At 32.3% G+C, this 14,947-nt stretch overlaps 1 protein-coding gene across 1 annotated transcript in view; it reads right to left on the reverse strand.

The window, feature by feature from the left end:
• Positions 1-1,723: 1,723 nt before the first annotated feature.
• Positions 1,724-14,947, reverse strand: part of LOC144446982 (guanine nucleotide-binding protein G(q) subunit alpha-like) — a 77,728-nt gene continuing 64,504 nt past the window's right edge. The window contains exons 4-7 of the mRNA XM_078136858.1: positions 10,888-11,016; positions 10,437-10,572; positions 3,135-3,288; positions 1,724-1,908 (exon numbers count right to left, since the gene is read on the reverse strand). Of these exons, the coding sequence (XP_077992984.1) occupies positions 1,724-1,908; positions 3,135-3,288; positions 10,437-10,572; positions 10,888-11,016 (604 nt within the window). The remainder of the gene's footprint in view (positions 1,909-3,134; positions 3,289-10,436; positions 10,573-10,887; positions 11,017-14,947) is intronic.

Genomic DNA, 14,947 nt, shown 5'->3' on the forward strand with positions numbered 1-14,947 from the left:
GTTCCCAAAATATCTTATCTCAAAATACCAACTTCAATGTGTTATATTTTACCATCTGCTTAACAACACTGCACAATTCTTTTTTTTTTTTTGACATTTTATTTTTTCACTCTATGTTTATTGATAAAGATTCACTATTAAAAAACCCAGTTCAAATTAGGACTAAACTTGAAGTGTGAAAAACGGTTGTCTGGCAGATTTGTAGGAAAAGTCAGTACAGAAGAAAAGTATAATCCCATGTAATCCTTATGGCTCTATTGATAAGATAACAATAATATGAGAACCTGGGATTGAAACCTTGGCCTTTAAAATGAAAGTATACAACTATCCTATTTGTACAACAACTCTGGGATATTTTTTGTTTTAATTTGTTTTCATCGAAAAATAGCCCAAGATAGGTAATTTTGCAATCAAGATGGATCAAACCATATCCAGTCGAGGGGTGGTGGAATCCATTTTTTCATTTATCCTCTTTCATTCCAAAAAACTTCACTACATGTTGTTGTATATATGTATGTGTATATATGTGCCAAAACCAATTTCCCGTAGGTTGTGGAATAATCTAACCAATCAACTAGTTTGAAGACTGAAGTTTGCTACCAGCAGTAACAAACACATTGCAGCTACAAGGTTCTATTTTTATATTTTTGAATATGGAATGCTGCAATAACCAACATAGATTGATTATCACCCCCCCCCCCCAAAAAAAAAAAAAAAAAAAAGATTCAAAAAATTGATCACAAAAAATAATCAAATATTGACTGTGTCTTTTTTTGGGTGTGGGTGTAAAAACAATATGAAATCTGTATCTTCTGCAGTATTTTGTTCCGTATGTATTTGTCAGATGTTTTAGGCTTGACATTTATATATATAGATCTAGTATTATGTTACTACGGCTGCTCTAAGACAAGATGAAAGCCATGTCAGTGACCCTTACATATTAATATTCAAGACTTGCATACTAAGTAAGATGTCCTCTGAATCTAAATTAGCTGATCTATACAGTTTGTTACTGAGACTAATTAACACTCTACATCTCGACAAATTGCTGTCCCATAAATCTAATTTTTTGTAATAGGATTCGTGCTGAGTTTGGTGCAGTTTTTCATGGAAGTATTTATCCAGCTAATAAATTGTCCTGCCATGAATCCTAGCAAGTGCAGCTGTCTAACATAACTGAGTATGTCACTTAATTTTCCAGGAAATCTCTAATATCCTTCCTTGGGTATATGCCTGAACAGAATGTTTAAATCTGGCTTCATTGTCAGTCTGTTAGGCAACATTTGCATAATGTGTTTTTTTGACTTAGCTTCACAACAGATAAATGTTACATTTTGATGTACATTGTATTCAGCTGTTTGCATAATTACAAGTCCATCCAATTAATTACAAGTCCATCCATAATTACAAGTCCATCTTCCACTAAATGGTGGTTCCCTGTAAAAGGGAAGGTCAAAGTTCAAATCAGTTTTGCTGGATGATATATGTTCCATAACCATTAAGTACTTCAAAACCAACCGTTCAATAATTTAAGATGATTTTTTTTTTTCAAAACTGATTCTGCTTCTATACACAGTATTGTAGCTCCACAAATGGCATACAGGTACAGATACACACACAAACAAAACAAGAAACAACGTTTTTTTGATCAGCACTTTTTAAAAATAAATTGTTCCAAATGTCATTAATCTTCATTGAAGACTGAATGTTTTGAGACAGGTATTTAGAATGTCCTTATTTTCCTCATGTTAATTAGTACAATAATGTCCATGACATCAGCGATGACAGTTTTCATAATCTCTGTGTTGGTAGCACATGTCACATGAGGATACACAGTCTTCTCTGTGGGCTTTCTACTCATGAACTCTTCCTGCAGGAAATCGGTTGCTGTTTCAGGGTCGTTTTCACCTGTAAAGAAGGTAAAAGTTAGTTTTAAAAAAAGCAGTAAATTAATCCTAGGTGGGATTTAAGTCCATTGGTTTATTTTGAGGTTTTGACCAGTTGATGACATAAGCATCATGTGGCCACTAATTAACATATTAAAAGACAGAATCTGACAAGTTTGGCTGAATTCTCTACGTGTGTCGTAAGGCGTCAACAACATGACATAAAATCAGCAAATGCATCTTGTCAGTTTTTACTGAATTCTCACAGTATGCAAATTATGTGTCCTCAATTTCGAACATTTTTAGCAAAACACTAAAAAATCCTTTCCAGACTTCAAGAAAATGGTGTACTATAAGTAATGCACCCTTGCATGACTATAAATGTCCATTATCCTGCAACTTGTTGACCAATCAGAAAGCTCCTTTTATACCAGATAACCATTTTGAACTGTCGCATGCACACAACAAATGGATGCAGCCATTTTGAAATTGAAGTAAGTCAATTTTAATAAGGATTAATAAGGATCTCTCAAATCACAATATAAGGTTAATTGATCTTATTATTACAAATGTCGGGGGCATATGCTACGTTCACAGTTTTCTAAGGTTTAACAATGAAATTGCATGTGAATGGGGTATTAATAACCCTTGATAACTCAAGATGATGTCCGTGGCACTTGATACGCGCGCCCCTTATGCACCAGATCATACATAAAAATCCTTATGCAACAGATGAAATGTGATATGGAATTAATATTTTTGGTCCTCTATAAGTGCTTGATAATAATGACTGAAATAAGGTGACATATTGTGTTTGGATGGCTTAGCTTAATCGATCCATTTGACTATTTCTGATAGCCAGACCATCCCTACATTTGAATCAGACCAATGATTAAAAGAAATGTGGCCCTGTGACACGACAATCATGTAGCTGAAAATTATTGTGATTTTGAAATGCAGTCCCTTACCAGGCTTTTGTATGTAAAATAGATCACAGCATCCTTCTTACGTCAATTCAGATTCTGAATAAAATCATCTAAAACCTGTCATTGGAAGTCTAAATTTGTCTGAATTTTATTGACAGGCATTATACATCATTTCAAAATTTATCAACAATCTATTTTTGCATCATTACTCACAGAATGTACTAGACATTTGTGTGGATGCACCAAATTAAGTGGTTTCCATGGTTACTGCATACTAGGTTCTATTAAAGAGATAAAGTTAAATGAGATAAAATGTTCTTACCATCATATTGACAGAAGTAGTCCCTCAATTTGAAGAGATGTAGTTTTTCTATAAATAAATCATGCTTATTGAGGAAAAGTATAAAATCCGTACTCTTCAAGAATTCATTTCTCACGATTTCCTTGAACAGAGATAAACTATCTCTCAGGCAGTTCTGAAATAAGATCAAATGTTGATATAATATGTATGGTCAGTTCAGTTTGACCAACAGTATAATTCGGCACACCCGAAGTCTGTAAAATGCTTTAATTTGGCATGCAAAATTTTTTAACAGTTATATTGTCCCATTTACATGTAGGAATCTTTAATATCTTCAGGTGTTTCCTAGCAGAGTTTTGAAAAATTGGACGGTCACTGGTAGTACAGCATGCATATACAAAAATGTAGTTCAAGACAGTGTCATGTGCCAGCTTCTAAACCCTTAGCTTCTGAAGGTGTTCTAAAGTCAGGACAGTTGCAGCTAGGACACCATATTTGCACTAACATGAAACCTTCCTAAATCAGGTCAGAGGCATTTACAATATGTCCAAGTAGGAAATAGATAAACTGAGTCAGTGGAGAGCAATTTCATGATTTCATTACTACCTGTGATTTCACAGAAACATCAAGTTGATCTTGTGCCTTTGTAGGGTATCTTTGCTGTGTGCATTGCATCATGGGAGTCAGCAGAAATAATATATTCATGGTTGCACAATGAATATTCATGATACCTGAGTGCTTATTCCCTTCAGTGTAAACCATCTCATATCATTTCTGTTAACTCTCATGATACAATGTAAATTTTCAGTCTTCATATTTCACATTATTTCCTCACTAATACGTTAATTGATAGATGTAAATTTTGGGTAATTATTTTTCATTTTGGTCACAATTTTTCATATTTTGATTTGGCAGTATATTATGTTTATGAATATAAATTCCCTTCAATTTATTAACATTTTGATTTATTCTTATCACTGATAAAGATTTATTACTTTCAATATTTACCATTTATCAAATTCAAAATAAATTCATCAATATAAATTTTCATACCTGTTCTCATCTCTACCAGAATAAAGCTTTTATTCATAAACAAGTTAGAATTTTGTTATGTTTTACTTTTATCCAGGATTATCAGATTAAAAGGTTTAGTTTCAGATTTGTGTTTACTAAATAGATTATTCAATTCTTGATAATAGCCTTGTATATCTTTTGACTACTAACATTTGAAGTATTGTTTGTTTGTTTGTTGTTCTCTTCCCCAGTTTATACCTTTGCTTCTTAGTTTTACTTCTATACCTCAGATTTTAATACTTTAACTTCACAACCAATGTGTCTATGATATGAAGCATATTTGATTATTTATGCAATGAATAAAAGTTAAAATATGCATAGTATGACAGATGGAAATTTTTCATCATCAGAAAAGAAAATCACCTTGCACTCCTACCAGTCATGTTTTTTGTAAAACCTTAGAATTTGTAATGTGTACTCTGGCTATTTCATAGTTTTTCATTATCATCAACAATTATGACAAATGTAATATTTCATCCTCGGCTCACCTTTTCACTCCTACCAGTAACATTTTATATAATAACTCCATAATTTATAATGCTTACTATGGCTAGAACTCTATGACATGTGTGGTATACTTGGTGTAAATTGCATTGAGTACTTGTAGTATTCTCTGCAGCTGTACTATCATGATCTTTGCAAGTGAAAATGCAGTAGAAATCATCATGAACATGAGTCTAATGTCCCAAGTAACTGTACTAGTCCATCACACTATCATCATGAGGTTTAGCGTTTATCACACATATTTATCTGAAGTAAGAAATTTCTTCAAAAGTACTATTCTGTGTTCTCATGATTTTGTTAATTTGAATATGGGTTATGTAATAATGTTATTGGTACTGCACTGCAGTGTAAAAACCCCTAGGATGTGAGCACATCAATGCAAATAACTAGTTCCTAATTACCAATTACATAACTTTATAGTTCGTTGTGTATTTGCGAACTCACATCTTTTTTCTGCCCAATTTTTACTTTATGATTATGACGAGACATGATAAAAATTTTATTTTCTGAGAAAGAAATTTATTTCTGACAAGCAGATGGGACAATTTCCAATACACGTTACATGTGTTTAATAATAGCAATGAATTTCTGTAGAGCCTCGTTAAATTACAAGTGCCTCTTGGGTTTTAACAACATTGTTGTTGCTGTTGTTTTTGACATTGTCATCATCATCATAATCAACAACATCACCTTGTTGAGAATTTTATAATAAGAAAGAGCGAGTAAATCTAGGTAGATGGTTTAGCTATGCAATCTAAAATCACTTTGAGTTATTTTGATTGACTTAAGGCAAAACTTAGCAGTTGACTGCACAGGGCATAACGGTTCATTGAACGTTCCAGGTATGAAGTCTACACAGCAAATAGCTTTACATGCTAAATCCATTCTGTAGTTCAAACATGTACAGAGTATGTAAACTCTGAGATGAGTCAAATGAAATGTTGACATAAATCAGACAGAGTGATGAGAAATGCAATCACACAAGTTACCTGCAACTCCAAATATTGACATACATCAAATATATAGAATGACAAATGCAATCACACGACTTATCAGTACTTTGGAGGTGTGCAAAATCTTTAGACATGTTTATTGATCAGACATGAAGATGAGAAAGGCACAAGTTACCAGTTCATCAAAATAAAAAAAAATGTTGTGTTTCCAGTAACCCGACTGATCCTTGTTTAAGCTGCTGATCACTAAACATTTTTTAAAAACATTTTAATGAACAAAAAGATAAGAAATTCTTTGTTGTCTTGACCTTCGTGTACTTTTATTTTCTTTCCCCAGTCATTTCTGTACAGTCAAATATTTTATCAAAGTATCATAGAAGGGGTATTCTGACCGACATTTAGTTTGTTTTTGGGTGGAAGCAATATTTTTCAACAAAATAAAAACAATTAAAAAGATACATAAAATCAAATCAAATACAATAAAATCAAATCCTGACCTACCTACCTACCCTATTTTCTGAGGCTATGTTATTGGAAACACACATTTTTTTGCATTATATGGAGATGAGATGAATATTGATTCATATTAGACACTCAGATGAGCAATCACAGGAGTTTATCAGTTATTGAGATGAGCCAATCAGAGTTGACCTATGTATATCAGACATGCAAATGAGGAACTGCACAATTATCTCAATGATTTTCTGGATAACCTGAGTAAGTCGTAAACTCAATACCATGGTAACGGAAACACTTATAACACTCAGAAATATAGCAATAATTGGTTTATAATCTTTTCAGCTCTTCTGGATTAGTATCGAAATCTGAGTTTCTCATCTGTTACCACAAAGTGTACATGTCAATACTTCTTTCCAAGAATATTATTAAAACTAAAATGCTTACGACTGATTGGGCAACTGAACTCTTTCCTTTCACAGAATGATCTGAATGGAATTATTAAAACATCTGCAAAAAAACTATTTAATTTAATCAACACATCAGAGAATAAAAATTCCAAACAGAAAATGATTACATCTACAAGGTATGTAAGATCTACTCGAATGCTATTTGCTATGACCGTTAACCCCTGGGAAAATTGGGTTTATATGGAAACTTCATGTAAATTTGCATATAAACAAGCAACCTTTGTTACCTAATAAGGAGATATAGGGAAAGTTCATTCATATCCTCCCTTTTCCATGAAATAAAGTTTTACATTGTTGAACAAATTATAAATTGGGTATTATAGGAAATTATGACTTAAAAGAAGTCGTTTTGATAAAATAAAACCTACAAAATTTAGTAAACAAAGCCGTCCAACTGCAATAAATATATTTGGAATAATTTAGAAGTTCTTATGAATATATTATACTGTCTGAAGCAAAACAATTTTTGCATCTTGAAATGTCAAATACGTACATGGTATGGTACGAAGCAATATTATGGAATATTTATCTAATCAGTATCATGAGTATATACTGGCTGTATATACTATGTATGAAACAAGCAAAGTGCGGTCATGACCTTGACCTACATGTACTTTGAAATCAGGTCACAATGTCACAATCTAATGCCCATTTAATGGACTAACATCTTAGATTACAGCAGCTAGATGACAGTATCTGAATGCATTCATTTACTTTTTAAAGTATAATTTGACTGTGGTTTACTATTATAAACTCATCTAACCCATTCAAAGTGACATGTCAGTCAATATAGTTTAATACGTCAATGGTTTTCTGTTACATCCTAATGTATATATGTACAAGTGTACTTGACTTGGCTGTTTCTTGGAACCATAAATCTCCTCATTCTGCCTCCATATCCATCAACTACATCCCATCCCGCCCTTTCCTAAATATATACGTCACTGATAATTATATTATTATACAATATTTAAATTTTGAACCAAGTAATCCTGTGAGTAACATGTATGTCTTTTAAATTATTTTTTTACTATCACAGCTGATCAAATTTTGCTGTGAATTCCAACAATGAGAAAAAAATTATATATAAATATGTTTGCCATGTCAAATATTTGAATTTTGTTTTCCATTTTGAGTAATCCTGTTAGTAAAAAGTACGTGTTTTAAATTATTTTTTTTACCATCGCAGCTGATCAAACCCTGCGCAGAATTCTAATTAAGGAAGAACAAATTAAAATGTGATATTGTCTCCACAGATGGCTGAATTCTGTTTCCATTTTGAATAATCGAATCCTACGAGTAAAATGCACAACTTTTTAAAAAATTACTACCTCAGTATACCAGCTGATCATCCAGTGCATTGTACAGATAACAAGAAACAAATATAAAAATATGGTTGGCACATCAAATAGAATTATGGAATAACAGCTTCCTCCTAGGGGGATAAATTGTATTTTTTTCCATTTCTACAAATGCGTAAACCTTTTAAAATGTAACTGTCTGAACTGTTCCTTAATATTAAACTAATGGGGCTCTATTCTATCAACTACCAAGAGAGTGTTTTGTAACCAGACATTTAGTTCACCTGTCTCTGCTCATAAAAATCTGAAGTGTGCTATTAAAGTTGTTAAAGGATGACAAATGGGTATTTATTTTTAATTTATAAAACAAATTTATCATATTTTCCTATTTGGAAAAAACGAAGTGAAACAGCATCGATAGAGTACATGTTTGTATCTTAATAAATTTCCAAAAAAAACCTGAAAAAAATGTATGAAAATGCTATTATAATATGCACAATAACAAACATTTCACAAAATTTTAATTTTTTGCAGATTTATTGAGTTACAAACAAGAGCTTGGTATATATTCTTCCACATAGTTTTTTTCAAGTAAAAAAATATAGTAAAGTTGTTTTATCAATTAAAAATCCCAAAAATAAATACCAAATTCTAATCCATATGATTAATTTAAAGCTTAGGAGGACTGCCACTGTGATATTCTCATATAGTGTACTTCAGGACAAACAATTTCAATCACACAGTAGCTAGTGAAATAGTTAATTTCATAAATTGCAAGTCAACACTTAATTTGATAATCACTTAAAGTCCTGCCTATGGGCATAACGAAAGGATTACACAGTAGAATTTCAATATAAAATTGTACATTATACCTAAGTAGCTGAATAAATACAATTTCATGCAAACTTTGTTTAATCTGCAAATTTCATGTCCAGAGAAGAATTTCAAACACTTTAATACAGCATATTAATGCAAGCCGAGAGGACAACATGTTTGATCATTATTTTGCCAACTTGATAAGGCTCCATCAATTAAATACTTTGTTTCCTGTCCTTAAATTTCTCCAAAACCTACCAGGCAGACAGGTCAACAAAAACAAACAGAAAAAAACCCACAATGGTAGCATGTCAGGTAAAATTCACTTTTCTGTGAATTCACTTCTGTTTGTTTGTACCTAAATCTACTACACTGGTGAAATATAAAAGTCAAAATCCAAAGTTTGATTGTCTTAAACAACTATTTAGATAATGGTTAGTTATTCTGAAGATATTTGAACAGTCTTCCACGTACAACAGTATGAAATACTGTCTTCTATGGAAATTTTAAGAAAAACGAAATGTTTGTTTTTATCTAAATCTACCGACAAACCTACCCAAATGCAGATGGTAAACAAGGAATTTAATGGATGTCACTTTAATAATTGAATAAACAAATGTTACTCTAGTTTAATTAGTTTTATAATTATTCAACTTAATTTCTAGATTTCAAGTCTACAAATGGCTGTGTAAATATAGACTGCCATGACGACAGCCTGATGACATATTCTTTCATACATGTAAATCTTAACAATATTTCATTAAAATAGCAAAATTACATTAGAGCATCCTGATGCAGCCATATGTCCTCTTAGAGATCAACATATTGTGCTTTGATTATCAATACTAATAACTGCTTATATCAATAATAAACGATGACATTGCAGATTGTATATTAATGATCATATTTCCTTATGTTAAACTATACATCTTGCATATTTAGTGATATATAAATCAAAAGGAAAAAGGAAAACTGCTAATGGTTTGTGTTTTTGTCCCCACTGAACTTCTCTAAGCTTTGCACTCAAAGTATTTGAGATAATGGAAAAAAAAAACATTACGCTTTTAATATAAGCCACAACTTAAGTCCATTCTATATAAATAAGTACATGTGAATTCCAGATAAATTTGCAAACGGTTTATGCTGTCACAAGCTTAAACATCTTGATATTCTCTATCCCCTTCACTAAAGAAATTGAGATCTATGGAAAAAACATTATGCTCAACATCCTATAAAAACAACGATGACAAAACTATAAATATGCAAATTAATGTATGTGATTTAATTCATCTATTAATATATAAACATATTACAGTTATAATTTGTAAAGTCACTTGATATTAGGTTTCAATGTGGATAGTGAGTAAATGTACTTGGCAGCAATTCCACTGTTTTGTGGTGAAAAATAGTTTTCCCACCTATCCAGAAAGAAACACTTTTAATGCCAAAAGTTCCTTGCCTGCATATCAAGGTTGTAAAAACTCCCCTTTGTATTAACCTTTCAGGATTTCTTTAAAACAAATTAAAACTTGGAAATAGTTTATGCCAATCAATACTTTGAATTAAAGTACATATTAAATTCTGACTGCAGGTGAGGCTAAGAATAGTACAAGTTATAACATTGCAAGTAAATTGGATTAATTTACAGACAGCTGGCTACTCATGAATGGCAATTCTATTATTAACAAATTGAGTCGGTGACAGTATACTTCAATTCTATTAGGGTACCATCATTTTGCTGTATCTTACCGTTGTATTATCTTCAAAATCATCAACCAATTCATTAAATCCATTCAGCGATGTAAAAAATATCACTGCGGTAACACCGTCAAAGAAGTGGATCCATTTCTTCCGATGACTCTTCTGTCCTGCTACATCTATTACCCTGATAAATTGAATGATAAAGACAGATTACGATTACATGTACATCATTGTAACAATGAGTCACATGCAGAATGGCAAATCTCAGACATATAGTTGCTAGTTTTCACTGGAAGTGAGCACGATATCCTACAAAACTAAAAATACTACAGTTTTGTGACTATGATTGTACATTATTGTAAGAATGAGTCACATGCAGAATGGCAAATTTCAGATATGTAAATTTTGCTAGTTTTCAAGTATCAAAGTATGCATGATACACTACAACATTGTCAGGGTTTCTGAAATTCTGAAAATTAACACATTGACTTTAACTTACCTATATGTTATCTCATCTATTCTAAACACACTTTCTGCAACTCCTATAGTTGGTGTTCTGATGTAAAGGATGTCTTGTAAGGTGGGCAAGTAGCCTGGTGCAGTCACTCTATGTAAGTCATCAAGGAAGCTATCAAAGAAAAAGAAAAGCAATATATACAACTTATGTTCTCCAATTAATTGTAAAAAAATATATTTGATATTTTAATCTAAGTTGGGTTCATATTTTACACGTCTACAGTGGTTTTTTAGCAGTGTGTAGTGTCTGATAATGTGTATTTTGTAATTGTGTATTTGACGGACAATCTGTATGTACCTGGTGCATGTGTTTGGACTGTCTGTATACTAGTATCGGGAATAAATAAGAGTGGGGGCTTGTCAAAGGCTTTGAACCCTGGTATTCAGAAACTTTGAGAAAAGTTAGTAGTCAAAATTCACAGTTCAGTATCATGCAATTATTACCACAATCAAACAATTTGGGAATGAAATGCAAATTTTGGTTTCTACTTCATATTCTTTGATGACAAAAACACTAACACTACACGAAAAGTCCAATTTACCCACCTTTACCCAACTTTTACCCTACATATCTTTGACCCACCTAACCACCATCTCTGTCCAGAGGTAGTAGAGATGCAGTACCACTTTTGACTCTACAGCCCCAGGGGAGAGATCACCAGGTGTAAATTAAGTCAAAGGTGGAACGTCATCTCATACCACATTTTACACATCCTCTGCTCAAGATTTACCCCGGTGGAAAGAATGGTCAAATATGACTTTTCATATATTGTAAACAAATGAGAATACAAAATATTAACAGGAAAATGTCTAATCATGGTAATGATACTTTTTTATGATTTGTCATAGAACCTGTTTACTCAATGGTTGTATCAAGTTTAAAAATGAACTATTTGGACAAATGAAATTAAACCAAACATTGAGGTGAATATGAGAATATGGTGTGGGAGTCATAAAGTATGTATTACATGTACATCTTTCTTTTGACTTTATACTGGTGGAAGACAATACACAGAAGGAAGTATTAGCCAGGCAGTTGTTTATCCCCCAGGATGATTTGTCTTGTATTTGGAATATTAATAAGTCCTGCTTTCCTTCCCCATAACACATAAAATCCATCCCAAAACTATTATTATTGAATTTTGTTATTCTTGTTGCTAAGCATTATATTTATATTTCAAACTGTAGAAATATAAATATAATGCTTAGCAACAAGAATTCGTTTTTTTGGCATACAAAAAATACTTGCAAAATATTCAGAGTGTAGAGTTTCATATTGCAGTTAGAAAAAGCCAATTTTCCAAATACAAAACATTAAAGATTTCCATCCATGACAAGAGTTGTATCTTTGTCATAAGCCCAATAAAAAAATTATTATACACACACACACACACACACACAAACACAAGCAAAAGTATTAGTAAGGCATGTAGAAAGACATATACCATATACGGCCACCATGCATGCATCATGGATGAAGATACCTCCACATGAACACATCTATGTAATCCTGTTGCTAAGTTATAAATGAACATTTCTACTCAAAGCTAGCGTCAACAAAATTGTTTAGAAGTAAACTCTGTTGTATTTTGATTTTGATGAAATACTGAAAATGCCATCAATTATACAGGTGCGGGCTATATGTTAATCATAAATATTTATTGTGTGACACAACTACATGCAGGTTAATATACATTTGCTGTCTCTATTTATGCTTGATATCACATGCCCTGAGCACCTGCTGAGAGCAGCCCCGAGTTATGCTTGCTAATGAATCATTTATTTCACAATGGGAGCAGATATTTTGCTGTACATTAAGTTATTAGTGAGCTGGCAGCTGGGTGACCATCCTCCTGTCCATCATACCATATGAAAAGTGTATGGAAATTATATTTCTGAAGTCTTCAATTACCAAATGTGAAAATAAACCTGTCGAGTCACATTTGCATCAAAGGATGTATTCTTTAGAGACCAAATAAAACATTTAACTGATAAAAATGTCAGATATTGGAGATAATATTGGCAAAATACATGCCGGTGTGCGTGATGAATATTTCAAAACATACCATGTTGTGCATCCTTCACAATATTTTTGTCAGACTGTTCAATTGAAAGAGTGTATGCATATTTTGAGTGGAAGAGTCTAAAATGGGGTGCAGATGCTGTTATATGGACTGTGAATTTCTCAATATTATTTTGTCTAAAATCTCTGGGAATGCTTTCTTGCATCCTTACCAGCTCTTGATTTTACGCTGAATAATACTATTGATCCAGACAGACTCTACCCAAAAAATACATGGTCTAATTTAGTATAGATTTGGGGAAGTGAAGGCATGGGGTTTGTTGTGCTTTAGCTGAGCACACCCCTACTATCGGTATTGAAGATTACACCCTTGCCTGGTTCCCCCCCCCCCCCCCAATTCATATTACAAAATGTACACTACAATACTAGTATAAAACCGAGTCTGCTTCTTAAATGTCTAGATGTATTGAATTTGGTTGGAAAGCAAGTACCTGGAAATGTGCTTGTTATAAAGTGACTTCCACATCTAGTAATGACTTACAGTGCTGCCACAGAACATGTTATTGAATGTGCTCACCTGATTTGCAAAGGCAGACATCTAAGTTAGTGACCCTGAGGTTCTATTTAATTCCACCAGACACAAGTAAAATGGCAGGCAAATAGACAATTTATGACATGATATCAGAAGTTGGCCCATTTACTTCACAAATTGAAATTATTCCCTAAGGGTACATGTTCAAATTTTCATCCAATTACAATCCTTCTGCTTTGTAAATATCATCCTGAAGAAAATTGAAAATTGAATTTCATGGAACCAATTCTTAAATTATTATAATAGAAGGATACATTGCGAACTGAAAATGAAAATTTTGTGAAAAAAGCCTGCTGAGGTGCAAAACCAGCCCTGGAAATCTTGTTTAAAATTCAAGTTCTTTTATTGTTACATATTACAAACTAGAAATTTTGTAGTGCCAGTGGACATTCCAAATGCTTCAATTCTTGAGAAAGAAGTCTTTAATAATTTCACGCTAGGTAACTTGTATTGGTATTTTTGTTCTTTCCTAACCCTGTCTCTATAATTGACATTGAAATGTCCTTGACTGTTCCAAGTAAAGTTTTCCATCTAGCACACATTTCATTAGTTAAAATAACCACAGTTAAGATCTTTCATGTTTTCATTAATTATATGACTATGACTAATACTTTCATAATGTGACTTAAAATCATTAGTCATTACAGAATCATTAAATATCCAAATTACAAGTAATTTTCTCTCCATGCACTGAAAAGAAATAAAACAATGGTTACAATCTAATGAAAATATCTTGATATGACTATTCTTTGTAATCAAAACCAAATTCATAAAAGGTAGAAAAGTTTCCAATTTGTGTTCAGTTACCTACCTAGTTGTTGCTAGATTACCAGCAAATTCTCAATCAATAAAATTATGAATTTCCTGAAAAGACTTCCTAGTATTTAGTTACTACTAAAGATTGATGGAAAGGACAAATTGTATAACACTGCCCCCACTGCTCTTGACTACATTTTTATGGAGGTCTAATGGAACAACACACTTCAAGTATTTCATTATTCTTCACTGGATAAAATCACAAGTGTTTTTGTCATTAAACATGGGTAAAACGTAATCAATTTAATACAATCCTGAAAGAAATACAAGAAAAGTGAAGAGTGAGAGGTTTTTAAACACCTTCCGAATTTTTTAATTTTGTGTGTGTGTATTACAGTTTTTGTCTCAGCGGACGTCAACTTAGTCTCATTGCCTCCACTTTTACCTTTACAGTCCTGCTCACACTGTAATTGCTTCCCCTTTTTACTGTTACAGTCCTGTCCAGACTGTAATTGTTTACACTTATTACCATACCAGTCCTGTCAACAGTGTAATTGCTTCTCCTTTTTACCATTACAGTCCTGTCCAGACTATAGTTGCTTCCACATATAACTTACCCATACCGTAATTTCTTTCAATTCTTGATGTAATTACATTCTTGCTCAGACTGAA

The sequence above is a fragment of the Glandiceps talaboti genome, chromosome 15, assembly GCF_964340395.1.
Source record: "Glandiceps talaboti chromosome 15, keGlaTala1.1, whole genome shotgun sequence".
NCBI classification, from domain to species: Eukaryota; Metazoa; Hemichordata; class Enteropneusta; family Spengelidae; genus Glandiceps; species Glandiceps talaboti.